Source organism: Carcharodon carcharias, chromosome 19, assembly GCF_017639515.1.
Source record: "Carcharodon carcharias isolate sCarCar2 chromosome 19, sCarCar2.pri, whole genome shotgun sequence".
Lineage (NCBI taxonomy): Eukaryota > Metazoa > Chordata > Chondrichthyes > Lamniformes > Lamnidae > Carcharodon > Carcharodon carcharias.
This window is the reverse complement of record NC_054485.1, coordinates 44,602,032-44,629,731: the sequence shown is the minus strand read 5'-3', so window position 1 is coordinate 44,629,731 and position 27,700 is coordinate 44,602,032. Positions and strand designations below refer to the sequence as shown.

The 27,700-nt window shown below is 41.0% G+C and overlaps 1 protein-coding gene across 2 annotated transcripts; it reads left to right on the top strand.

Moving 5' to 3' along the window:
* Positions 1-27,471, top strand: LOC121291804 (ribonuclease ZC3H12A). 2 transcript variants are annotated; one of them, XM_041213375.1, is made up of 7 exons: positions 1-79; positions 1,481-1,572; positions 8,447-9,048; positions 17,102-17,241; positions 18,997-19,231; positions 21,549-21,655; positions 23,880-27,471. In XM_041213375.1, the coding sequence occupies exons 3-7, from the start codon at positions 8,489-8,491 to the stop codon at positions 24,893-24,895; spliced, it is 2,058 nt and encodes a 685-aa protein (XP_041069309.1). In that variant the 5' UTR covers positions 1-79; positions 1,481-1,572; positions 8,447-8,488; the 3' UTR covers positions 24,896-27,471. The 2 variants fall into 2 exon arrangements, with proteins under 2 accessions (XP_041069309.1, XP_041069308.1); XM_041213374.1 differs by lacking the exon at positions 1,481-1,572 and having other exon boundaries at positions 7-79.
* The last annotated feature ends 229 nt before the right edge of the window (positions 27,472-27,700 follow it).

Sequence of the window (27,700 nt, the reverse complement as noted above, 5' to 3'; positions counted from 1 at the left end):
AGTAGAACACACAGACTTAGGTGTGATTGGAATGCACCTTCCGGAATTAGTAAATGGAGAGCTGTGCAAACAGAGTCTGGTAAGTATTACACTATACCTGTGTTTTCTCACAAAGGCTAGATAACAGAGTAAAAGTACTTTAAGGGCTTGTTTCACCCAGCAACTCACTGCTACGAGGGGTGCTTTTACTAGTCTGTGCAAAGTAGGTGGAAGTCTGTAGTAAGATTCAGCCTGCCAAGGTTTACTCATCTGTGAGACTTAGAAACTAAACTCAACTCTTCAAAAAGAACCCTGTTCTGAACTGGGCAGTACTGCGAAAGATTAAAGTACTGTTGATCAACGGCTGCTGGCAGCTACTTGCATTTAAAAGATCACGCTTTGACAGTGAAGAAATCACTGTAAAGTTCAGGATCAGAGATCATAAGCATCAGATCTTAACTTCGGTACAAGAAAAGGAATGGAAGCCAGTCTATCAAGTGATAGGTGTTTTTGCTTTGGTGATTACATTTTCACAGCTAAGGCATCATCAGGAATGTGTGAAGTAGAGCGTCAAATAAGACACTGACTTTAAAAAAATGTTTGATGATGACATTTAGGCTGAAAGGAAGAAAAGTTGACTCTTTGCAGTTCCTTCTTTGTCTGTATAAGACTGTAGCATTGCTCACAGTGATCTCTCGGTAATTACCATGATAATATACATTGAGACTCATGCCGTGTCTTGTGCCTACAGGGTGGGTGCACATTACAAGAAGGAAGCATCAGAAGTGATACTGTCTTGCAAAACTAGTCTGTGTAACCTTAAAAAATGAAAGAGAAATGAGTGTTGATTGAGACTGGAAAAACTAATCTTGAAAGTGCATCATGAGCATGGAGATGACAGAATCAAGGAAACTACCCCTCCCACCATCACCAACCTCCCCCCAACCCCCCCACCCCCGATCCCAACCTGCCCCACACTATAACTTTGAGAATTACTGTTTGTCTGCTGTGCCTTCATGAGTTATTTTTATCTGCTGCTTAAGCGCCAACAAGGTCAATAAGTGCTCGCTTGCTTTCTTGTATTAACTGTTTCCTGTCAGATCTGATGTGTTTGTGAGGGTTACTCAGAGAGTGGTTAGAATATCGAACTTGATATCGTGTTGAGGTGAACGATACATTTAAGGGGAAACTGGGTAAGTACACATGAGACAGGAAGGAAAGAAGGACGTACTAATAGCAAAGATGAAGTAAGCTGAGGAGCATATGTGCTAATATATGGATCTTCCGCACCCGCTCACTGCCAGGATCTTCTGATCCTGCTGCAAGTCAGTGGACTTCTGGTTGGGGGGGGCTGCCTCGCCCGCGGCAGGTCCCACCCGCAACGGGGCCGCAAAGTCCCAGCCATAGACATTTTTGGCTGAATGGCCTGCTACTGTGCTGTAGAATTCTATGTAATTACAAACTGTTTCTAAAGTGTTTCTGTATTCTATATCCATAACAGAGCTCTAAATGGTACCTCCTGAAAGAATCGTTCAATGAAAGCATGTAATGTGGAGACTCGAATAAGTTGTTACCCAGTCTTGAATCAAAAAGGTCAATTTTCACATTATGTTTTGGCTCATGTGTTTTCTGATTAAACATAGAAATCATTTTAGAAAATAACCTCGTTTCACATCACTATCTGATCAAGAAACTCCTAGCACTACCACTGCCCCCAAACCCTGCCACAACACCTCATTTTGTTACATTGCTTGATTGGAGGAAAGAAAATGAGAACAGGATAGGTGTGGACCCCTTTCATTCTCAGTGTAATGTGAGACTACATTAGCATTCCATGTCCAGTAACATTGCTAAACGTATAATTAGGATGTATAGGAATCATTTTCGATATTAAGAGTTAAACATTCATCAGGGCGATTTTATTTTATGTGCAAGCGCTGGGACATTTTACTACATTAATGGTGCTATATAAATGTAATTGCTGTTCATATGAGAGAATTTTGTGCTATATTTCCCGGAATGTATAAAATTTACGGAAAGAATAGATTCAACTAAACTCAGAAGCAGTTAACTCAGGTTCTTCTATTATAAACACTAGTTTCTTTTCAATGAAAAAGGGAAATTGAATTCTTGTTCAGGGTCGGTTAGTGACAGTGAGGTTTTGTTAAAGGTCTACAGTAAGAGCTGTACTATTTTCTTTGTTTTTGTAGTAGGTTAAAGAAAATCATATAAATTTAATGGAGGGCATAATTCAAACAACTAATAGATATTGTTGACAAATATTCAGTCTTGGATCTAGGAGGGAGCCAGGGAGTTACCGCATGCTGATACGAAACCAACTCTTTTTTGATTCATTCATGGCAAATGGACATCGCTGGCAAGGCCAGCATTTGTTACCCATCCCTAATTGCCCTTGAGAAGGTGAATGTTGAACTGCCTTTCTGAAGTGTAGGTACACCCATAATGCTGTTAGGGAGAGAATCCCAGGATTTTGATCCAGCGACAGTGAAGGAAAGGTAATATATTTCCATATAAGTATGGTGTGCGCCTTGGAGGGGAATGAAAAACTGGCGATGTCCTCATGAGCTCTGCTATCCTTATTCTTCTAGGCAATAATGTTAGGAATGTGCTGTTGAAGGAACCTTGGTAAGGTGCTGCAGTGTATCTTGTATAGTATAAACTGCTGCCACTATGAGCTGTTGATGGAGGGAGTGAATGTTTAAGATGGTGGATGGGGTGCCAATCAAGCAGACTGCTTTGTCCTGGATGATGGCAAGCTTCTTGAACATTGTTAGAGCTCCACTCATCCAGGCAAGTGGGAATATTCCATCAGCCTCTTAACTTGTGCCTTTGGACAGACTTTGGTGGGGGGGTCAGGAAGTGAGTTACTTGCCACATAATTCCTAGCCTTTGACCTACCCTTGTAGCCACAGTATTTATTTGGCTGGAGCAGTTATGTTTTGGGTCAAATGCGATCCAGCATGTTGATGATGGGAAATTCAGTGATGGTAATGTCATTGAATGTCAAGGGGAGATGCTTAGACTCTCTCCTGTTGGAGATGGTTATTGCCTGGTACTTGTGTGGTGCCATGTTGCCACTTACCAGCCCAAGCCTGAATTGTTGCATATGGACATGGACTGCTTCAGTATTTGAGGAGTCGCAAATGGTGCTGAACATTTGGCAACTATTAGCAAACATCTCCATTTCTGACCTTATGATGGAAGGAAGGTCATTGATGAAACAGCTGAAGTTGGGCCTAGATCGCTAACCTGACTAACTGCTGCAGTGATGCAGAACATCAGTCATCCAAGAACGTAGGTTGCAAACCAATTGAAAATCTATAATCACAGAGCTAATTTTCCATGGGAGTTATCTTAACAATCAAGTCATTGTTTTATCTCTTCTTTCAATTTAGATTTTGAGTTACAATTTAACTTCAGCCCTTTCACAATCAGTTATTGCTTTCAGATTCACCAGTTCAGTTTGTAATTGACTCTCTACCCCTCAGATTCCTTGATCTTTCTCCATAGAGCATCCATGCCTCCATCTTAGTCTTTTTAAATCACCTTCTTTTCACTTTGTTTGATTTTTTTTTGTTCCTTCATATCCCTGTGCTCTACCCCTCTTTATTCATTTTGCGCTTGTTCCTTCAGAATCTCCAACAGTTTCATTCTGACCTCTTGTTCTCACCTTTGCTCAGAATTGCCAGCATTACTCTTGATTCTTTTTCACTACTCTTCCTCCACCATTTTAGAGTTAAGATGCTGAAACGCGGGTGGCATCTGTGGCACTTTGCTCACACATCGGAGTGGCATAAACTGGAGTAAGCTGACCAGGGCCTAGGTCCTGGAACTCCCTCCATAAACCTTTCTGTTTCCCTACCCATCTCTCTTTCTTTAACATGCTCCTTCCAGCCTACCTGTTTGACTAAGCTTTTAGAAACCTTTCTTAATAACATCTCCTTTGGCTTAGTGTCAACTTTACATATTCTACTATTTATGCTACTGTTTGGATGAGGAGGACTTGATGTTGATGGGAACCAGGCAGTGGAGTTTTGGAAATGGCAGGAGGGGATGTAGGAAAGAGAGATGGATGCCTGTTCAGGATTAGGGAAAGGTAGAAACTTAGGAGAAACGTAGCATAAATAGCAAAGAGAAGGGAAGGAAGCAGCAGAGATAGTTGAATGGGTGGTCTCAATCTAAGTGGCTGTTATGAGCTCAGACACATGTGGTTGGAGGTGAATGTGGAGGAGACAGAGGAAATAATTGCAAGGAAACTGTTGGTGGTGGAGAAAAGAAACCAAGGATTATTTTTGCATTCTGGGATAATCCTAAAATAGTGAGCAGTCTTGGTACAGGTGAACGGAACCTGATAATATTAGTTGTGGACCAATCAGATCCGGAAATAAATTGCAATGGATTATTTCTCTTTGTTGCGTTCCTATGAGTACAATCTCTGGATAAGTAAACAGTAAGTTATCGGTTAAGCACTTTAAAGGAAATTGCTCTTAAACGCAAGCGCTTAATCACAGCTCTACTGAACCCAGCGTTGATGGACACTGACCTCTGGCCCAACCAATGATTTACCAATTCATGTTTATGCATTGAAGGACTTTAAAATTGTAGAGTCCCCCATTTTAGAGTGAGAAAATTGACAGGAGAACTCGGTCGCCCTGTAAGGCTGTATCACTCTCTTTATAAAGGCTGTGGATAAGTCTGTGTGCTGGGCAATCTGCCATTGCAAAAAGTGGAGGTTTCATGAGATGAGTCAGGAACTGGAAGGTGGATTTGCGCTCTCCCTTGAATGGCTCTGAGTTTTCCTCTTTCTGGGAAAGCACCTAACTTCCAGTCTGCATATCACCATAAGGACATAGAGTTAAACTGAGGTAGTTAACCATCCAGTAAGCCTATGCATTCCCCTACGGCACAGCATGGTAGCGCACGATGACAGCGGATTAGCTTTCAGCATTGCAAGATTATTGTCCCAGAAGATAGGACTCCAAATTCAGTTAAAGTAATAACCTGAGAATTTAGCGCTAGCATGCAGGTAGAGCTTTATATATTTTGTTTGCAGTATTCGTGGCTTGGGGTCAGAGGATTATGGGCTTGAGCCAAGGTTTCTAGAATGCACGAGGTGTCACCATATCATCAGAGGTGCTGTCCTTTGGCTCTGGGTGATCTGTTGAACCACTTTGGTGTTAAATAAAAATCAGGGAGTTTGTCTCCTGGCCCAGAAAAATATTTTATATTAACCAACGTATCATCAAATATACAGTTTAACTACTCTTTCAATTCTCTGTTGCTGGGCAGGCTGCTGTACTTGCCTGCGCAACAGCCATTGCTCTGGAAAATATAATTAGTTGAAGAACTTTGAGACGTTTCAACATGTCATGGTGGCATTTATCATAACAGTGCAGCACTGGGCAAAGATTGCTTTTGTAAACATGTTTTATGGCTTGGAACAATGGGAAAGATAACAGCACAGAGCGATCGTACAGCAGATCAATATAGAGAGAAGGTACAAAGTCTAAATCACTCAAACTGAAATGTCATGAATCAGTTACAATCACAAACATGTTAGCTTTGTAACAAGATATGCAGATCCATTTAGGCTATGCATGTATGGTAAGGAGGTCTCATTTCCATTGTGTTACATTATACCATGATTTGGGATAAGATAAATGGATTGTGAGAGGCACATTTTTTATTTAAAAAATGGTCGAAAGTTAAACTGACCATTGTCAAAATAAGCAAATGATAGTAGTTAGATGACTGTAATTATGATTAATATTTTGGAATTATGCAAATTTGAATTATAACTTGTTGATCCATGTGTTAAGTCTCTCTATCCCTGGCTATAAAATGTGATTTAGAAACGTATAGTAAATTATTTCATAAATTTTTCAACTGCCTTAAGCGTTTGCATCTGTAGAACCTTTGCAATAGAGTCTGCATTTAGTCAAGATTTAGGGTACATCACATATGATGGAAAATGTCATTAAGCGTTACAAACAGAGCTGCTTTAGTATCCAGTTATTTTTCATTAGTTTACTATACACAATATAGTGGATCAAAAGAACTTGCATTTATACCACGCCTTCCAGAATCACAGGACACCCTAAAGAGTTTTACAGACGATGAAGCCCTTTGAAGTGTCCTCTGTTGTAATGCAGGGGCAGCATTTCCCGGCCGGCATGCAGGGGCAGGGCCCACTTGCCAACACGTAAAATGATGCGAGGTGACGTCGGGCGTGCATACTGACATCACCGCACGTCATTTAGATTTTCAGTTCAGTGGGCACACAGCCAAGTCAGCTGCGCCTGTCAATGGCCTTTTAAAGCCATTAAAAAAGTGATTAAAATGAGTAATGGACCTGCCCGCCCGACCTTAAGGTTGGCGGGCAGGTGAAGAGCCCAGGCGGCCTTCCAAAAATGCATGAAACCTCATCCATGGGCAGGAAGAGGTTTCATGAGGGATTTAAAATGTTTGGAAAATTTTTAAATAAAAGTAATGGACATGTCCTAGCTCATGTGACACATGAGGGGACATGTCAAGAAAATTTTTTATTAACTTTAATAAACTTTTTAAAGTTCAACCGATCTCTCTGATGCAGCAGTTTCCCTCAGGGAGATCTGTGCGCTCTTCCACGTGCATGCGTGAAAGAGCGCACAGACCTGCTCAGGGAATCCCCCACCCCCCCTGCACCCGCACAGGGAATGCACAGCGCTTCCAGGCGGACGTCATGCTAGGCGGGCCTTAATTGGCCCGCCCACATAAAATGGTGGCGCACCCCTGACTGGGGGTGCCGATTGCGAGACCGGCCACTCATGCCCACTTCCGCACAACCCCCCCCCCGGAAATACAGTAGCCAATTTGTGCATAGCAAGGTTCCACCTCTATATCACCACATAATCTGTTATAATACACACACATATGTATGTATATATATATATATAAATATATATATATGTGTATATGTATATATAGACACACATATATTTATATAATATATATGTCTGTGTATTATTTATATTAAAAGCTTGATACTAAAAGTTTGATGAAAAACAGACATATCAAAATTTTTCATCTTGCACTCATCAGGACACTTTGCAAGAATGCCAATATAAGGGGAAAGTAACAATTTATACTGTATGGAAAGAAAGTGCTGATTGGTTGGCAAGTGGCCTGATGAGTGCAAGATGAACAGCTTTTACATGTCTCTTTTTTCAGCAATACTCAAGTTCTGTACTACCAAATGACTATTAAAAGTTTGATGTTATCAGTGCAAACTGTTATGTAAATGTAGTGGAGATGCTGTCAGCAAATATGATATATACCACCAAACTAGTCCATTCTCATTACATTGATGTCAGCAAAGCTGGAAAAATTGCACGTAGAGGCTGAAGTCTTTCGACTACCCCTAGGGTAGCAGCATTTATCTGTAGCATCCTTAGTTAGCCATTAAGGAGACTACTGGTGAAGAAAAGAGCTGCAACTACATGCACATAAATTAATCCAGTTGTCATGGAAGCTATCTTGCAATGTAGACAAAACAGTTGTACAGCAATATAAATGGGTCACCTAGCTAATTGATCTAAACTTCTACTTGAGATATTTAAGATAGCTTCAATTAAGTAAAACAGAAGATGCTACTTAAAATAAAAACAGAAAACACTGAAAACACTCAGTGGGCCTGGCAGCATCTGTGAAGAGAGAAACAGGCTGGTGACCTTTCATCAGAACTCCAATTCTGTTCTCCAGTTCTAAGCGGGACAGTGCAAATCAGCCATCGGAAACTTAGATTCCCTGGGCAATTGCGGTGTCTGTCCGTGTGTCAGAATTTCCTCAGGGTTCCGATGCATTAACAGAACTGGCACTGCTGTTACTGGAAGATCTGGCTCTTTAACTTTATTTCTTTCTGCACAGGTGCTGCCAGACCTGCTGAGTATTTCCAACATTTTCAGTTTTTTCGATTTCCAGCATCTACTGTATTTTGGTTTTGTATTATCAATGACTTAATCCTTTTTCCAAACACCAGTTGGACTGAACAGCAAAGACACACACCAGTGAGAATTCCCTTTTTGCATGCTTCTGAGGTGTGGTGTGAGGCAAATGTTGGGAAATTCTTTGCCAATTTAAGTTCGTTTCTTCTGTATACTAACAATTCTTGAATAGTTCTTTAATAGAAACTCAGTTTCACATTTACAGGGCAGCCAAAAGTTTAACCTCAATTGGCAAATATTTGAGGAATTTTGAGTTATTTTTTACAACAATGTTTTGGCTACGTGGACTGTGTGTAAGACTTAAGTAAATGGAAAGGTGCACTTTATGTAGCCAATAGCCCTAACCCTGTCTGCAATTGAGCATAGATAAACTCCTCCACTCTGGTCAGAATTTGTAACTGCTTTGATAACCTCAGTTTTGCATTATTAGTAATACAAATGTACATCTCTATGCATCTTTCTAGGAACTAGATTTAAAAGGACGTGGGATTTATCCACAGGGAAACATGAGCTTGGCAGAACCTGCACGATACAGCCACAAACCCTCCTTGGACCTCCCTGCCTGGGGCAAAAATATCCTGGTTGATTCCTCCCACACAACAAGGACTAGTCTTACCAAGCAGAAACTGACTTCCAATGAAGTCCAGTCAAATAATGATTGGAAAAGTAACAGCTCAAAAGAATGCAGAACGGGCAATAAATTGGAGGCAGAGTGTGGGACCAGGCAGGGTCGTGAGGACTCCCCACCAAGTTCCCTCGACTCCTCTGAAGTGCAGATGAAAGTGGACTTCTTCCGTAAGTTGGGCTACTCAACAGAACAGATCCATATGGTTTTCCAAAAGGTGGAGAGCAATGCTGATACCAACACCGTGCTCGGAGAGCTAGTGAAGGCACAAGGCACTGTGGAAAAGGAGACTGTGCCAGAGGAGATGCCAGCGCCTACCCTATTATCTCGTGGTGGTCCTTCAGTCAAAACCCCGACTGGTGGGCCGGTGACTGAAGAGGTACAGGAGCAGGAAATCAACTTGCGAGCAATTGTTATAGACGGCAGCAATGTTGCAATGAGGTATGATGCTCTTATTATGCTTGTAGCCAATTTGTGTTCAGAGCTTTCAGGACCATGTTGTTAACCCTCACCACATTACTGCTGTAAGAGGAAGTGCCAGGTGTATTGTCCCGGTATTTTTAGATCTACTGTAAGGGTTTCAATTTCAATTCAGCAAGAGCTTATGAATGGGAAAACAATGGAGGATTTTTTGAAAAGGGGAGACTTAGATCACACTACTTTCAGTTTTAATCTGCAAACCAACAGGGCCCTTCTTTAGATATGCCAGTGACATGTGATAAGTGATTTTAACTCTAACCTAAGAAAGAGAGCAGGAATGCTCCGTGGGGCCCCACATGGGAAACTGAGGCATTCCCTTCATCATAACGTGATGCAGGACCGTTCCACACCACCTGTCCCCCCACCTCCCCGACACCTCCTTCACCTAAGTCACTGTGCCCATATTTACCTAAGTGACCAGCAGCCAGCTGTGGGCCCGGCAAGTTTCCACAAGCCAGTAGGTGCACCTCACCCACTCCTGACCTGACTAATGTGGAGAGTCAACTGGCAGCATGTTGGTGAGGCTCAGTGGTTTATGTTTGAGTGACCTCATTCAGCCATGAAACTAGAGATTTTCTATGGTCTGTCAAAGCCTCCCCCGCGCCCCCCCCACCCCACCCCTGGCAACCCACCCACCAAACCGCCCCCCGCCCCCACTCCACGGACAGAATTCCATGTATGTGATCAATGGTCTACGTCTGGTTCTCGGCTTTCGCTGTTTTGGAAGTCATGGTTCCCTCAGTTCCAAATGGGCTGGGAAGGGCACAGGGAATTTCAATAATTGTAAAGTAGTTCAGTCTTTAAACTTTATGCAAGCTTTAAAACTAATGAGAGAATTCCAGGAACCATTTGAAATTCCGGGAATCTTGTCGGTTTCCTGTATGTATTATGTACCTTTGACCCACTGCTGACTCATCAGCCACACACATATCTTTATGTATTAACCTTTTATAAATCATATGCAAATAGGCCTGCACTTCCTTCTGAGGGGAATTTTCAGCTCTGGCACGGCCTGCAGAGGAGAACACACTGCTTCTGTTACCAGATGATGCATAAGATAATGGTTGTGTAATTGGAAGGGTTCCAGGGAGTGTTACCTACAATAAATCAAAGTGCTTTTCGCCTCATGAGGCAATGCAATTTTAACCCATTCACAACTGGCGGGAGAGGGTCAATGGAGAGATTAAATTGTCAAGTATGCAAAACCTGATCTCAACCCTGCCACAAACATGCCTGTTTCCATTATAACCATCCGGGTTTGAAGGGGCTGGTTCGAGTAACTTTGCTTTGATGCGGATCTATCATTATAATATTGAAATGAGGCTCTGTTCCCGATATTTTGGCCGCCATTTAAATTTGATTCTGACTGGCCAGGCTTCCCACGGCTCGGGAAATCAGGAAGCTAAAGGGAGGCAGCTGAATGCTTTTGATAGTCTTGCTTGTGGGTGAGAGGTGTAGGAGTGATTTGCTCCTGATAAAATCAAATGCCAGAAATCTGAAACAAAAACAGAAAATGCTGGAAAAACTCAGCAGGCCTAGCAGCAACTGTGGAGAGAGAAACAGAGTTAACGTTTCGAGTCCATATGACCCTTAGCACAGCATTTTCTGTGACTCTCTTCCAGCTCCTCAAGCAAAGCTTCTGCTGTCATTTCTCCCTCCGGTTCTAGGTGGTAGAGGTTGTGAATTTGGAAGGTGCTGTCGAAGAATCCTTATGATTACCATCTCAAAGCTGTGGCAGGGCTGTCAACCACCTCATCAAAGAACCCATTGTCAAAGCAGCTGCTTTAAGCATGTTTCAAATGGGTTTTTCCATAAGGATGAGAACAAACCTGAACAAGCTTGATCTAGATCACCTGCGAACCAGGGAAGTTTCTGTTCTGTGAGACACACCACCCTGAAACAACACAAGACTTTGAAGCTGGACCATGTTCTGAGGTTTCCAATTTCGACATTGAATGTAATCCTCGAATTTATTTAAGTTTCACTATGAGGGCAATGTGTGGAAACTCAAAACTAAACCAAATTCACTAGGTCCTTTATTTTCATCCATACTAATGATGGCAACAGAACTACCACAGCACAGAAATTAACTTTAGCAAAATTAGAGGACAGTGAAGCCAAACACTGAGAGTAGCCCTGCACTAGGCCCAGTTCCAGTGTTTCAAATCTCTCGAACTAATGTCACCTTTTGTATCTAGTCCTTCACAGGATTTTCTTTTATGGAACAATGTCTAAAATTTCAACTTAACATTTTAGTATAGAAAATGTAAAACTGTCAATCGGTGTGTGTCCTTAAGTTTAATTATTTTCTTACATAAAATATTTTAAACAAAGTTGGTGAACATTTAGCTTGTATGTGAGAACAACCCATACAAAACTCTGCTCAAAAAGCACCTTAATGAAGAAAAGTTTCACATCAGCAAGTAAATGAAGCAATGGGTTAAGTCAAACTAAAACAATCATGCTGCTGTTCACAATTAAAATGAACATGCAGCTGAACTGGCTGTTCTCACATCCTGCAAAGTAAGGAACAGATTTGCAATATAGTGAATCATGAAGGCAGTATGTTTTTTAAATAATCATGATTTACAAAACTATTACAAGATAACGAGCAATGTAGAAAGCACAATTCATTCCATTAAGGTTGGAATGAGGAGGAACGAACCAAAGGCATCTCTTGGATAAAGATGAACAATCGTAACAAACAGTACTAAACTGAAAGGCTGCATTTTTCCTGTAATAGTTCTGGTTCTGAATATTCTCTCGAACCATTAACTCAGGGTGTGAGCTCGGTGTTGGGATGGCTGGGAATGTGTCAAGCTCACATGGACACGCCAGTGAGACGTGTGCCATGTTCATAACCCAATCTCATTACCGTCTGCCAAGTGAATCCGCTGCCTAATTCCAGTAGGTGGGAGTGGGATTTGAAAGCAACCAGCCAGGGACCCAAGGGAAAAGTGCTTGGCAGTAAGGAATAGGGTTGCGCAAGCAACTTTAAATGACCATATTAGGTGAACTTGGGGGAGGTTGAGGTTGGGGAGAATACCTGATGCAGGGGGGAAATCTTGGGACCCAGAGAAGCTCCCTATTCCTCCTGGCTCACAAGGAAACCAAAGACGTTTTATATAAACAATCTTTCTTGCCCTATTCTGGACTTGTTCCTGTTCCTGTTTTGACCTAGATTTCACTGACAGCTCTGCCTCTGGGTATGACTGCACATTAAAATTGTCTCTAAATCCTCTTTTGGTCATAGGGTGTCAGCTTTTGTATATTTGACCCGGCCTCCACCCTTTTGCGACAAAGTCGAATGCATCTGTTCAAATTACCGCAAGTAGGAATGTAGCAGGGACATGGGTGATGGGACAGAGCCTCAATTTTAACCCCTGTGCCCCATTCTCATTGGACCAGGAGGCATTTAAAATCAATATTTATCTTTTTAGACAGTGTCTTGAGAGGATCTCTCCCCAGTGTCTGCAGGTAGAATCAGCAAGAATTGCTAATTCATTGTGAGGGCCTTTGCTTCAATAAGGAAACTTTTGTCCTTATCATTGATCTTGGTAATATTGTAACTGGTATAAATTTGGAAACCAATTTAAACTTCTAGAGGCTGTTTCCTTATTGCTGACCTGTTGGTGCCAAATGAACCTTACCCAGCTATGCCCTATGGCACAAGCTGAATATACTGGCAGCTGTGCTTTAACTCCATTCTGTCTGTGACATTCTTAGTATAATTACACGACCTAAATGTTGTGATGATTATTCCTCCTGAGGAAACCGAAGGAAACTACTAATGCACTCCCTGTTTAGGTGACGGTATTCGAGGCTGTGCTTAAACGGGTCGCCTGAGCAAACTTCAGACGCTGCACAGTAATTATAATAGTTGGGGGTTAGGAAATTGTTACGCTTTGTAAACAAGTATCATTGATGGAGATCATTTCTACTTCCTGGCGTGGGTGACATACAACCTCACAGGAAATTGTTTTGTGATGCAGCACGTCACGTTGTTTCAGCCATGGCTCAGTTGGTTGTGTCTGAGTCAGAAGGTCATGGGTTGAAATCCCACTCCAGAGACTTGAGCACAAAATCTAACCTGTCACTCCAGCGTTTTACTGAGAGAGTGCTGCACTATCGGATTGCCATCTTAAGGCTGAGACGTTAAACTGAGTCACTGTCTGGCCTCTCAGGTAAACGTAAAAGATATTATGGTGCTATTTTGAAGAACAGCATGGGAGTTCTCCTTATTGCCCTGGGTGAGAAATATCCCTCAAATGACACATAAAAGTAGATTATCTGGTTATCATCAAATTGAAATTGCTGTTTATGGGACCTTGCTATGCGCAAATTGATTACTACATTTTTTATATTACAACAGATAAAAAGTATTTAATTGGCTGTAGAGTGCTTTGAGATGTTTGAGATCAGGAAAGTCTCTATGAATGCAAGTCTTTTAAAAAAAAATATTCTTGACCTTGAATTATACAAAAAAGTGTTCTCTGCCATACATTACAAGTTGTTGCTTGTTAAGTATTTTTTTTTGATATTTGCATGCACTATGAAAGAAACAATAGTTTCTAAGATACAAGAGGTTCATTTTAAATTCAGTCATTGAAAATATTCCAGGAGGAGATCACATTCATCCTATCCCTCACTAGACTAAAAAATCATAGATAAAATTGAATGTAAAAATAGGTGACAAGACCTGTGAGTGACTTAGAATATTAAGCAAATTAAGTTGTTTTCAGTCACCTTCTGAAACCAACAGGAATCACTTTTTAAAATTGAGCTGCAGCTATCATTTTTTATTGGAGCCTCATACAAAAAATTTACAGTGATCTTTTTATTATTTACTTAAACAATAAAATTATTCACTGTTTGACATAAGGGAAAGGTTAGTTATTATTAATATTATGATAGGACCTGTGGGTGTATTAGCAATGTTTCTTCAAAATTTTCTTTGTATTATTTGGGCTACAAACTCCTCTGAACACCACCTTTTTGTGCATGGACAGTTTACATTTTAAGGATTATGTCTTATAATTGTCTTATACTGGAAATTTCTCCCAATGAACTGACCGAGTTGTGACCGGCCAGTTTATTTTAGAACATGGTATATTCCAGACCCATGCACGTTGGAGAAAACTTGCGCATGAGGGTCAAGTTTTACCCGTGTTTTTTCAAGGCTGGATTATGAGAAATTTCCCTCCTTCTGAACTGAGTCAGAGTTGAGCGAAATTTGCCTCATTCCTTCCCAGTTACAGTAAGTGACCGTACTGTAGTGATTGCAACATTATCTTGATGGCTATTTAACTCAGCTGTCATACAATCACAGGTTGAGCTCAGGTGCCTTATTCAGATTAAGTCAGATAAGAAACTGTAGCTTGGCCAATGCATAACTTTGCAGGCATATGTGTAAATCTCATTGAAATAGTGAGACACACACATGTACTCATATATATAAAAATGTACACATTCAAATACTATATATATAAGCACATACAAACGTGCATACACACATAGGAATCTCTGGCCATTTGAATGATGCCTTTCTTGTCATCTAATTATAGGTTTCTTTCACGCGACCTAACGATTGGTGTTAGGTAGGCTTATGTCCAATTCCAGCAGTCAAGTATGTCAAGGTGCTAGTTGTCTCAGAAAAGTAGTAAATTAGAAATATTGACATATAATAATTCTATTAGGGAATTTAGAAAAGAACTCTGCCTAAACTGTGGTAAGAATGTGAAACTAGCTACCACGGGGAATGGTTGAAGCAAACAGTAACAGATGGATCGAAGGGGAAATTAGACAAGTATATGAGAGAGAAAGGAACAGAGAGTTATGATCGTAGATTTAGATGAGGAAACATGGGAGGAGACTTGAATGAAGCATAGAGACCAACTTGGACTGGTTAGGCCAAATGGCCTGTTTCTGTGCTGTAGATCCCATATAATCCTATGTAGTGAATTATGTGATTGGAATTCAGGATCCAAATTGTAACATTGGGTGGAATCATCCCAGATTTGCACTAAGTACGATAGCAGGCAGGAGAAACAATATTTTACCCACCAGCCACAATGGCAGCTTTTCGCGGCATATTGTCCCAAACCCATTGCATTAATTATGCATTCCCGAGATACATACCGTTTTGCTGGAGGGCGGGTTCCGATTTCCCTGTCACGCCAACACCTCACGACTTCATTATGCCAGGCACTACATTTAAATTACAGCTGCACTCAATTCTTCCAGCCCAGGATTGCAGCAAAGAAGACATGGCTGTAAAAGGCAAGAAGATTGTAATCCCCACGCTCCTTTTAGACACCGTGGAGGCCCGCTGTGATGTCCTCTACCCCTGCTCTGGCCGCAGGAGGGGCAGCAACATTGTCACTCTGGCTCGGTGGGTGATGGCAGTGGTGATCAGTGCCAATGCTGCACAGAAGAGGTCGGCCATCCAATGCGAATCAAGGATGAATGATCTCATATGTACAGCCCGAGTATGGCAACTATCTCGTCATTCTAAACTCACATGCTGACAAGGCCATCACACAGTCACTGGCATCTCACTCACTGTCAGCTCAAGGGGCATCATCACCCATTCTCACAGACATAGCCTCACATGTCTATCTGGCCTCATCTTCTCTGGAGACTGCGTCCTCAGGCCTCAATATTTTGAGGCTACCTGCAACGATCAACAAGTGCCCCCATACGTACCCTGGGACACTCTCCGTCCCCAGTACAGCCCTTGTCTTGCAGCCTCTTCCCTTGCCTGAGGCCACTTCTCCCCATTCCCCAAGCAAGGCCTTGCCCTGCAGCATTGAAAAGCCACCCTAGTAGGTAGAGACCTACCCGTAAGCCTCACTAAAAATGATGTGGTGCTGTGTGTGAAGCCTGGCACTGATGACTGCGAATGCTGCCTGAAGCAAGGTAGGCAAACAAACCTCGAAGTCCCGAGCGAAGTGTAGTCCACCAGGTGTATGCCTTTATATATGCTGTTGTGAAACACATTGGTGTGTTTTGCTGCTGATGTGGGCGGACGATCCAGCGGGGTGGGGGCAGGATATTTCCAGTGGGCTGACCTTATCATTATATGCAGATGTGTTACAGTGAGGTTTCTGACATCTGATGGCCGGAAACACGGCCCACCACCACTGAAGTGCTGAGCTGACGATCGCAAACTAGCTTCACAAAGTCGTGAAACCGATTTTTGGCCTTCATGTCCGCTCATGCCACCGAGCACGCCTGATGCCAGCGGGCACGGAAAATCCCGGCCATTGTCTCCAAATAGCAAAGTGGAAAATCTTAAGATATTCTTATGTTTTCTTTTGCTCTGTATTGTACATTAAGGCTTAGAAAGTTAAATGCCATCCTATACATTAGGTACCCACATCCTTTGCAATAATATAAACACATACCGTTAGTTATATAACAGGGATTATCATGACCCAATTTTCTTTTGAAATTTGGAGCATGCCAACTCACGCAATGCCTGCAGTGCAAGTCTGAGAGCTGTTTGTATTAAGCAGCCAAATATGCCCCCAATTGTGCTATTACTGAACTCTTCAGTGCCCCTTACTGCTGAGGTTGCTGGAATTTGCATGTGGCTGCATACCTCTGGCTGTGTGAGTCAGCAGCTGGCACATTGGCATGCAGAGCCATGGGCTGGATAGATTCAAATTCTCGTCTGTCATTTCCTGCAAGGTAAGTTTCCGAATCTCAAACCAGGCATCCAACTGAGGCAATTGAGCAAAAGAGAAAGAAAATCAAGATTTCATTAGCTGAAGAGGTGAAAAAAGACTGGGTGAAAGTGTAACATCAGTTAGCAGCCTGCCTGATGCGCATGCTAAGTCTGTCGCTTGCATTCTATAGTCACTAAACTCAAATTTTAATGCGAGGTAAATGTAAAATTTGTTGTGGAATGATTTTATGAGCTCAGCAATTGTAAATGCTGTCAGAACTTAAGATGAAGCAGGAGGTGAACACAGTGTAACTATGAATGTATTTGGTCTTATGTTCCATGCAGTCACGGGAATAAAGAGGTATTTTCCTGCCATGGGATTCTGCTGGCTGTGAACTGGTTCCTGGAGAGAAGTCACACAGATATCACTGTCTTTGTCCCATCTTGGAGGAAGGAACAGCCAAGGCCTGATGTGCCAATCACAGGTATACATGTGTTCCGATTAATCAGCTTGTGGTGGTTTGACACTTGCTTGCTTTCTCATTACACTGAACCACAGTGTTGAAATCTATAAAGGCAATTAAAGTTATTGTTAAGGACCATTGTGAGCACAGAAAAATAAGATAATAACTTTTAAACACCCCAGCTTCTCCGTTCTTGTTGTGTCCTGAGTCAATGATCTGTTACACAAGAGCACCTTACAGCTTCAGCTGTTGGGAGATGTAGTTGAGGAAAATTTATTGCAGCTTATCAATATCAACATTGAGTTAGCTGATGGCATGAAATGCACATTTCTTTAAATGTTAAATGAAAAACACTTGCAAACTGCAATACACCATTCTTGGTGATGTGATACTGAATTGACAAAGCCTAATTATTTCCTGGATGCTTTGTGATTCTATAGCATGTAATGTGCAGAAGCCTAGGCAATTATTGCAACCATGCTCGTGTCACAGATGATCTCGTCATTTACCTCATTGCCCTTTGTGGGAATTTGCTGTGTGCAAATTGGCTGCCGCATTTCCGACATTACAACAGTTCAATAAATATTTCATTGACCAAAATGTGCTCTTGCATGATCTGAAGTTGGAAAAGCCACTATATAAAATTCAAGAACTTTCTTTCTTGCGATATAGTGGGTGGCTTGTGCTCGTGTATTCCACACCAGAAGTGCGCTGCCTGTCATATTGGTAAACAGCCAGGACCCATGTTTGAAAAAGGTTGTTGGGCCCTTTACATATGTGAACAGGAGGCTCAATGCCTGCTTGAGGCTCCCTTTCCAAAATACATTTCCGACAAATCACATTCGTGCATTCCACAGTCAGTAATCTCTGATACTTGGTAGCCAAACCAATGGTTTGTTTCCTTGTACTATTTCCCTTTGTGGATTCCTGTCAGCCATCAGATGTCCTCCTCTCACGACCAATCCCCTTCCCCACTCTGCTTATTGCCTCGGTTAGTCTCCAAACTAACCCACTTTCATTCTTTCTGGATCTGCTGGCTAATTTCTGTTTTTAGTTTGCATTTTCAGATGACAGTTCAACTTCAACTGCAGCTTTGGTTGAGATCAGTTATCTCAGTACAAACCAGAGACTGACATTCTGATCTAGGTGGGCATTGAACAGTGCCTTCCCTCTAAATCAGAGTGATCTTTACGGCAAACTTTTACACAGCTTCAAATTCTCTTCTCTTTGAGAGTGACTAACATACCCTTGAACAGCTCAGTAAGACACCATTTTCTTCCAATTACAAGCCTCAAAGCGTTCGACATCTAGACAACTAGTGAAACTCAAAATAAAATTTATCAATAGGCTGTGGCCATAATGTATGTAGCATTAATTTAGCACACAATATTCATTGTATTTGGCACAGCAGAGCTTCATAGATCCTATCAGTCCCTCACATATGTGCTGTTTGCATGAAAGAACAGGTACTCCTTTCAAAAGGGAATCATTAATTGCACAATTATCTGATAGTTTTTCTAATATTATAGATATGGAAATGATGGAATCCTAAATCTAACTGGCAGCTGCTTTCTGAATGGGCAAATGCTAATAACAGAACTCTTTGGAAATAAGCATTCAATTAGAGAATTGAGTCATGCATTGTTAAAGTAATTTCTCCACCGTAAATCATAATTCTGTTGATAAAAGTATCATACAGCTGGCTCCCCCTTACTCTGAAAAAGCATCTCATTTTCCTATCACTTTAATTACTGATCATCACTATTTTTCTTTTAGACCAGCACATCCTTCGAGAGCTTGAAAAGAAAAAGATACTTGTCTTCACGCCATCGCGGCGGGTCGGTGGGAAGAGGATCGTCTGCTATGATGATCGTTTCATTGTCAAGCTGGCATATGAGACTGACGGCATCATTGTTTCAAATGATACCTATCGGGACCTGCAGAATGAAAAGTCCGAGTGGAAAAAGTTCATCGAGGAACGTCTGCTGATGTATTCATTCGTGAATGACAAGTAAGTCAATCTTCAGCTCAACCTGCTTCTTGCAATTAATTCAGGCAGACACCTCCTATTTATGATTAACTCCAACTTTTATAACATAAACTTGACATTACTTAACCACAAGTTCTAGATTTACCGCGCCTTATTTCCTAATCATTTGAACCACGATGGTGTTCCGACTCAATACCTGGGTTATTAATTTTGTTTCTCTCTTAAATATGGTAAATTTAAGTTGATCTTAATTTTGTTTTATTCCAACTCACTGTCCAGGAAGTGGACATCACTAACAAGACCAGCATTTATTGCCCATTCTCAGCTGCCCAGAGAATTGGCCTTCTGTCTTTGTAGCAGATTTTTGAGTGCAGTTAATCAAGCTTTGAAATGGGATTGCTGTAACATTGAGGGCACACTGGTCAGGACAGAAGGTTGCCTTCCTCAAAGGGAATTACTGAACCAGTTAGGTTTTTACAACAATCTAAGCTGCACCAATGTTGCTTTTTATATTTCTTTAGATAGAATTCAAATTCTCAAACTGACATGGTAAGATTTAAGCTCTCATTCTCTGTATTACTAATTGAGGACCCAAGGCACCACACCACGATATCCCAGCTTAATACACACAAGGTAAAATATTTGCATATAACACAGAATTCAGTCAGGATAGAGATTATTATAAACAAGATTCAATGCACATGCAGCTACATGAACTATAGGACAGTTACCAAAATGCAAGCACAGGAATGAGATTTAAAATCCACAAGATTAAGCATAATGGTAAACCCAACAGATTGGCGTCCAGTTTCAAGATGAGAATTACATTAAAATGAGCTGCACTTTAAAACCAAAATGAGTGATTTTTACTTCAGATAAGTGGGTACTATGTTCGGGGTTGAGGTTGAGGTCACTCCGAGGTGCCAGTGAGAATTCAGAACGAATCCCAACCTCCATAGACCCAGACACAAACCCCTAGACTACATGAGGCGTAAACTCAAAGGGGAGGAATGCTTCCCGTCATTAACTGGTAATGACAGCAAAAGAAAACCTTAGGTTGATTTAACTGTTCCTGCCAGGCACGAAAAAGGTGGCAGGGGTCAGCTGAAAGGAACACTGGGCATGGATGTAAAGTGAAGGGAGCAGACCCGCAATCACCAGTTCCCTGTCCAGCACGGACAAGTTACCAAGTGAGCCCTGCAAATCCTGTTTGCACTCGGCTCAATTTACTACTGGTATTTTGAACCAAAAAAATTTGACACCCAGCCAGCACTGTGACCAGTTGACTGAAGTTGGCTCTCTATCTTCATTTGCATGTCCTGGACTGTGCACTGACCTTAAACACTAACAAACTGAACTGCTGGAACAGAAAAAGCTGTAAACAAACCAAAAAGGCCAGTAAGCACACAGCTTGCCCAATCAATTGCTTCTTTTCTTCATTAAAATTAAACAGGTAATGAAAAACCCAGTAAACAGGACTGAATTTAAAGACCACTGAGCAATAGTGAAGTATTCATCCATATTGTAAAATTTGGGAAAAGAAACCAGTATTTGTGTTTTATCAGTAAGCAGTTTGGAAAATGTTCAAAGAGTAAGACTGCAATGCAAGTTTTAAAATTGCCCAGATTATGTCAACCGTGAAGAGAGAGCAAGGTAATCATTGAAAATGGCACAAATTTTCTGGAGTGAGTCTCACATAGCAAATTCAAACAATCATTTTTATTTGGTGAATGTTTGAGTTCAGCACAGTGACATGCCACAACAGGATGGAGCATAACTGCAGCTTTATCGCCTGAGATCGGTATGAAGCAGTCTCAGGTTCATTGCTTGTTCTACTAAATACCCAGAAGGACAACCATTCCAGCACCAGTGCGTCAATTTTGATATCCCATAATAATCATTTCTGTTGCCTTTGTGAGTGAAATTCCCAATCTGGACCAAATTGTGGGCAGTTTTACCTCAAAGATTCAAACTTATTTGAGAACTGGAACTAAATGGCAAAAGTTAATCTCATTTAGGATACTTGGAGCAGAGAGAGAACTTTCTTTTACCAGTTGGGACTGGATTCAGAGCCACATGCCAAGGTGACATTGTTCCTGGGTCATGGTGCCTCTCAATTGCCCCTTGATGATGCAGCTTCATCCTTGAAATTGGACATAACTATGTTTGCATGAAAAGTACGGTGGGTTCAACGATCTTAGCCATGTTTGGTTATCTCAATCTGACCTTGTCCTGTGAAACTTTTCTGTTGCAAAATATTTTGATTACTTAATGATGATCATTAATCAGTTGCCTTGCTGTTGTCCCTTTCTAATGATGACTTTCTGCTGTTGTGTAGGTTCATGCCTCCCGATGATCCCCTTGGGCGTCATGGGCCTAGTTTGGATAATTTCCTACGGATAAAGCCTGTAATACCAGAACATAAACGACAACACTGCCCCTATGGTGAGCACTTTGTTTGACAGTATGCAGTGTTTTAGACCCTTCTAGACCAATTTCACTCTCAAATTTATCTCTCTAGTAGAGGGGTAAGATCGATTTCGGATTGCAGTCACTCCAAGATGATGCTGCAGAACTTAAGGACAAATTCAACTCTCTGTAGGCTCAGTAATGAACATCTGAACCACAGGGCATTGACAATCATTTGATCAGCCAGCCTCTGCTCTAATTAAACATGGAGTGGCAGACCTGTCAATGGGGATATGGATAGTTAACACTCAGCTCTAGATAGAGTTTCAAGCCAATAGTTTTACAAGTAGTGTGGGCCTAGCTGTACCATGCTCCCTCCGTACCCGGATGCTGCATTGTGTGAGCTGGTTAAATTTCAAGAGGACTTTGTAGGCACTTAACTCTGCCAACCTGTGCCTAAGCTCTCTGGATTCAGGTAACTGGAGTGTTTTCCAATGGAAGGGAGTGTGCGTGACATATTGGGCAAATGTATATTGCAGAATCTTGGTGGAGCACAGAGAAATAGAGAGGGGCTAAGGCAGAGTTGGAAAGTCCTGGAAGGAAGCAGGGAGAGAGAGAAAGAGAGAGAGAAAGTTACATTGTGATAAAAACAAAAAACTGCGGATGCTGGAAATCCAAAACAAAAACAGAATTACCTGGAAATCTCAGCAGGTCTGGCAGCATCGGCGGAGAAGATAAGAGTTGACGTTTCGAGTCCTCATGACCCTTCAACAGAACTGGATGAATCCAAGGAAAGGGGTGAAATATAAACTGATATTTCACCCTCTCCTTGGATTCTCCCAGTTCTGTTGAAGGATCATGAGGACTCGAAACGTCAACTCTTTTCTTCTCCGCCGATGCTGCCAGACCTGCTGAGTTTTTCCAGGTAATTCTGTTTTTGTTAAAGTTACATTGTAGCCTTGCCTGAGCTGGAAAGCAAAGAATCCAGCAGTGCTAATAATGATGAGAAAACAATGTGTCTGGCTGAGTGCTAATGATAGGGCAATATGGGTGGATCTTGCTGGGATACCTTGTAAGAGATTTGTTCACTGCAAAAAACCCTGCACTATTATAAATGAAAGAAATATATCCCCTATGCTTACATGCTTTTAAGCTGCACTGAAGTTAGCACTGCACACTGTGGATCAAATGTTAATCTCGAGAAAATAATTGTTTTTCTCACTTTTTCATGTGTTTCACCTCAAATCATTGTCAACCTACCCTGATGCTAGCTGGCTGATAGGTTGAAATATGTTAGTGCCCATAGGATGCCTGTAGCATTGATTACTCCCTATGACTGTTGTGCTTTCCTTGTACAGCAGAGCTGGAATCAAGGCTTGGCAGTGTGGGGATACAGTGGCACCAATCCATGCATCATACAATTCTTTAGCACAACATGGTGGTTCTTCAACATCATTTGGCTATCCTTTGTGCTTCATTGATTGCCTTTACTTATAAATTGAACCCACTGAATTTGTTTAAAACATGCATTTTAAGAATCCTATTTAAAGTCCAGGAAAGTTCACCCAATAGCATAATGCAATAGTCCATTGAGCCATGCGCATCAGGAAAATCACAGGTTCAATCTCTTAAACTTGGTAACAATTGACCCGGGTATCCTCAAGTTAAGAAGGGGAGAATGTTAGCTAGGGTTCATCCTGATTGCTCCTGTCCAATGATGCCTGCTGGGAATTTTATAATGTGCATCATGGTTGAGAATGAGGTAGGATTTGGCCTTTCTTGGCTGGACAGGGTACATGGGCTTGGGACCAGTGAGCAGTTGGTGCCAGTAAAGTTTTACCCTGGCCATGAATCACCATTGTCATGGAAGCAAGGAACAAAAGGTAAGAAATAAATGTATTATGATATTTTACTGCAGGATCAATAGTGTGGCTTGAGTGTCTCAATAACAACATCAACTTGCATCTATATAGCACCTTTAATATAGTAACACACCCCAAGGCACTTTAAAGGTCCATTATCAAACAAGATTTGCCGTCAAGCCACATAAGGTGATATTCAGACAGGTGGTCAAAAGCTTGGTCAAAGAGATAAGCTTTAAACAGTATTTTAAAAGAGAAGAGAGAGGTGAAGAGATTGAGATTTAAGGAGGGAATTCCAGATCTTAGGGTTTACTTTGAGTTCTACATGTGAAGTAAATTGCTTCTCAAAGAATTTAAAGAAAAGATTGTATTTTTTATCTTCAATTTCTTTGTTACAGGTAAAAAATGTACCTATGGAATCAAATGCAAATTCTATCACCCGGAGCGAATTAACCAGCCCCAGCGTTCAGTAGCAGATGAGCTCCGTGCTACTGCCAGGTCTTCTCCAACTAAGAACCTCAACTCTGCAAGCCTGCACAAAGAAGAGAAAAAGGCCAGTGTGCAAAAGAGGCCACCATATTCCAATATTGGATTACCCACCTTCAATCAGGGTGAGAATGGCTCATTGCAGAGACTCAACCAAGACAGGCAGTACCCAATGCAGAATGCAAATCCACCTGAGAGCAGTACAATGTTAAAAGGAATTGTACTGACCAAAAGGTCATCGCCAAACACAAATGCTGAGTGGTTTAATTGTGCAGCCTTTGACAATGCCACTACCAATTCAATTTGTTCAACCTCACATAAGAGTTATGATGAAGGCTTTGTCTCATTTGAGAAAGAATCTTCTGATATGTGGCCTTCCAGATCTCAAAGTCACAGTGAACCATATTCTATAAACAATGGACAATATTATTTATCGACCCACAGCTTAGACCATCATCAATACAGCTACCATTCCCATGAGTCAATGCCATCACTAGGTCCTTGTGGTTACCCCTCTCAAAACCCACCCAGTAGTGCTCAGTGCTGCATGGCTATGGATAGAATGTCAATTCAGCCACAGTTCAGTCTGCCAAGTGACTTCAATTCACCAGGCTCCCAAAGGCCAAGGAGCTGCTGGTCTGACCCACACCATGCCTCACCTAACAGCAGGTCAAACAGCCTTCTGGACCCACATGTATGGGCAGTGAAAAGCTGTGACCCACAGCTCCTGGATCCCTACTGGAAAAGTAGCCAGTGGCCATCACATGACCATTGCGGAGAGGAGCGGGAGACTGTCCGCATGAAGCTGTGTGCCATCTTCCAACCCCACCTCGTGGATACTGTTATGAAACAATACCCACAACTTTTAGACCCCCAGCAGTTAGCTGCCACAATACTGTCTTATAAATCACGAAGCCCTAATGTTTAAGGTGTTGCCACATTAAGAATAATCCAATGTGTCCAAACAAATTGCTAAGTATTAATGTGGTAATTAGTATGAACCAAATGGATTGTAATGTACAAACTCTAGTTGCATTAATGTATATAACATTTATAGATGAATTCCTAAAATCCAGCTGTAATACAATTAGTTTTATTGAAGTATCTCTAGGGAATAGTTCAGTGAAAATACTTTCAGCCCAATTTCTAGTCAATACACTGTTTTAGACTGTACAGTTAAATCTCATTTTACTGTATAGGATATGATGAAAGTGACTTTGTATTTCCAAAACAAACCCTGTATTTTATCATTTTATCAATTAATCATTTTAAAAATGTAGAAGATAAAAAAGTTTTTATCTAAGCACCTGAGATATTTTATAGATTTAGCTTTAATGATTTGTACTGTAATCTGTACATACTGTACATACTGTTATTATCTTGCGCTGTACATACTTTAATCCATACATAGTGGAATTGGTCTGCCTTGTATATACTGTAATCGGTATATATTGTATGATGCATACTTTAATCTGTACATACTGTGCAACACATACTGTAATGCATATATACTGTACTGTACATACTGAATTCCATACATTTCATGTCACTGTTGCTGACTCCTGTGTGGTGCTGTCCTCAGAACTGATTAAGCACCTTTATTTTTGTGCTTGGTTTTATACATTTTTTGGAAGCACAGTAGTGTTTCCCGTTTCTCTGAATCAAAGTTCAAAAAGATTTGCTTTATGGTCTTGTATAAAGTTACAACTTTAAGTTGTCAGTCTGAAACAATTGCACCACTCGGCCCGCAAGCTGAATATGTTGATACATATTGTATCTTTACTGAATTGTTGCTTTGATCATGTTGTCCGAAATCTCTCAAAAAAGATTTGTTTCAGTGATGAATGCAGATGGCCCATTTCAGTCATGGAAAAATGACTTCATGTTACTGCTTGAAATAGTCTCAGGCATTAAATTTGTTACACGTCAAGAAGCAGTTTTTTAATCCAAGTGAAACTTTCACGTAGCTAAGTCCTCACAATGCAGAATATGGACCTGGGCATGTGAACTGTGCTTTAATAATGCAGGTTCTTTCTTAATTGGTAACCTTAACTTGTGGAAGGGTGTTTGTCACAAGAAATGAGGGGGAAAGAAGCTGCCTAGCTCACATTGAAGCTGAGCTTGAATCTCGTCAAAGTGATTGACAATGGCACTAGACCATTCCTGACGTCACTCACTGTGTTGAACACAACTTCAACTAAGCCACCAAAAATAAAATTTAGGCCTTTGGATTTTAATTGTAAATTGATCTGCCCATCTAATATTCTTGGCAACTGAATTAAATTTACAATAACGGCAGCCAGAATAATTCTCTTTGATGCTCCTGATCTATTTATCTGTATTCAATGATTTAATAGTCATTCATGAAGTCAATTCTGCAATCATCACTGAATGGCAATTGCAATTGGCTGCATTGGCACCATGTGTCAGTCTGCAGGTTGTAGGAATTGCTAACCAGGTGTTCTTGAACCTTGCATAAGGGGCACCTGAAAAATTCAGAACTGCAAAATCATTTGTAATGGTTTTGTTCTAGTTAAGCAAACTGCTTACATTAAAAAAAAAGATGTTAGGACTTGGTATTTTTGACTTTTTATAAAGCATGTTTCTCTCTGTAATATTTACTAACTATATGTAACTTCATGTAAAGTATGAGTTTGTGCTTGAAGCTGAATTGTATGCTTTATACCAAAAATGCTTAATCTTAAAGGGGAAAAGTTGCCTGGTGAAGTGTTCTACGAGATTACTGGGTTTTAATCACAGGGAGGCACGATAATGTGAGAGGAGATTTCCTATGGCTTCACATAGGAAATCTTCCCACTTTGCTGGTGTTGAGATGGTATCATATTGCCTAACAATGAACAACTTGTTTATACAGTGCTAATTGCAGTCATGTCTGTTACCATGAAGAGCCATGATGGAGGACTGTAGCTTGAAATTTGGAATTTATTTGTTCCCAAATCTGAACATGCCCCAAACCTGAGCCCCAACCCTTCCAATCCTCTAACAGATCAAGGACTTTCTTGCGTTAGGCTTATAATCATACCCAACATCATCAGGATCTCAAGTAAAGTGGGAAGTATCCATGAGAGCGCAAATTATAAATAAGTTCCTGACAGGAGTGCAATCCGAGGATCACCAACCTAAATTTCTGTATGTTTCTAAACCTGGCAAAGTATCTTGCAAGAGAACAATACTCTAAACATTATATATTAGATGATCAATAATTCTGTAATTTTGAAGAAAGAAAATCTGTAACTGAAATGGTTCAGTAAGCTAGATGGTCAAAGGAAATCAATAATGAGTATAACATGTTTCATGTGCTCGTTTTTCTTCATGGTTTCTGAACTACTTCCTTGTATTTCTGACAAAATCAGGTCGCAAACTTATGTTATGCAGCCTATGTTATTTTTCCCAGTTTAGAAAAGAAATGTAAGTGAAAAGTAAAAAAAGTAAAAATGTTCAAATGTTTTAAAGAGCAATAAAGTTTAGCATTATGCAAAGCCATCCTGTGATGTGATGCTGTTTCTTATTTAATTAATTTCCATTTGCAATGAATAGCATGTCTCAATGAAGGCACTAGCTGTGGCTTGGTTGGTATTGCTGTTGTCGTGTTGAGTGTGAAGATCAATGCTGGCACTTCAGTGCAGTACTGAAGGAGTGTTGTACTGTTGGAAGTGCATCTTTTGAATGAAATGTTACACTAAGGCCCCATCTGCTCTCCAAAGAGTTTGTA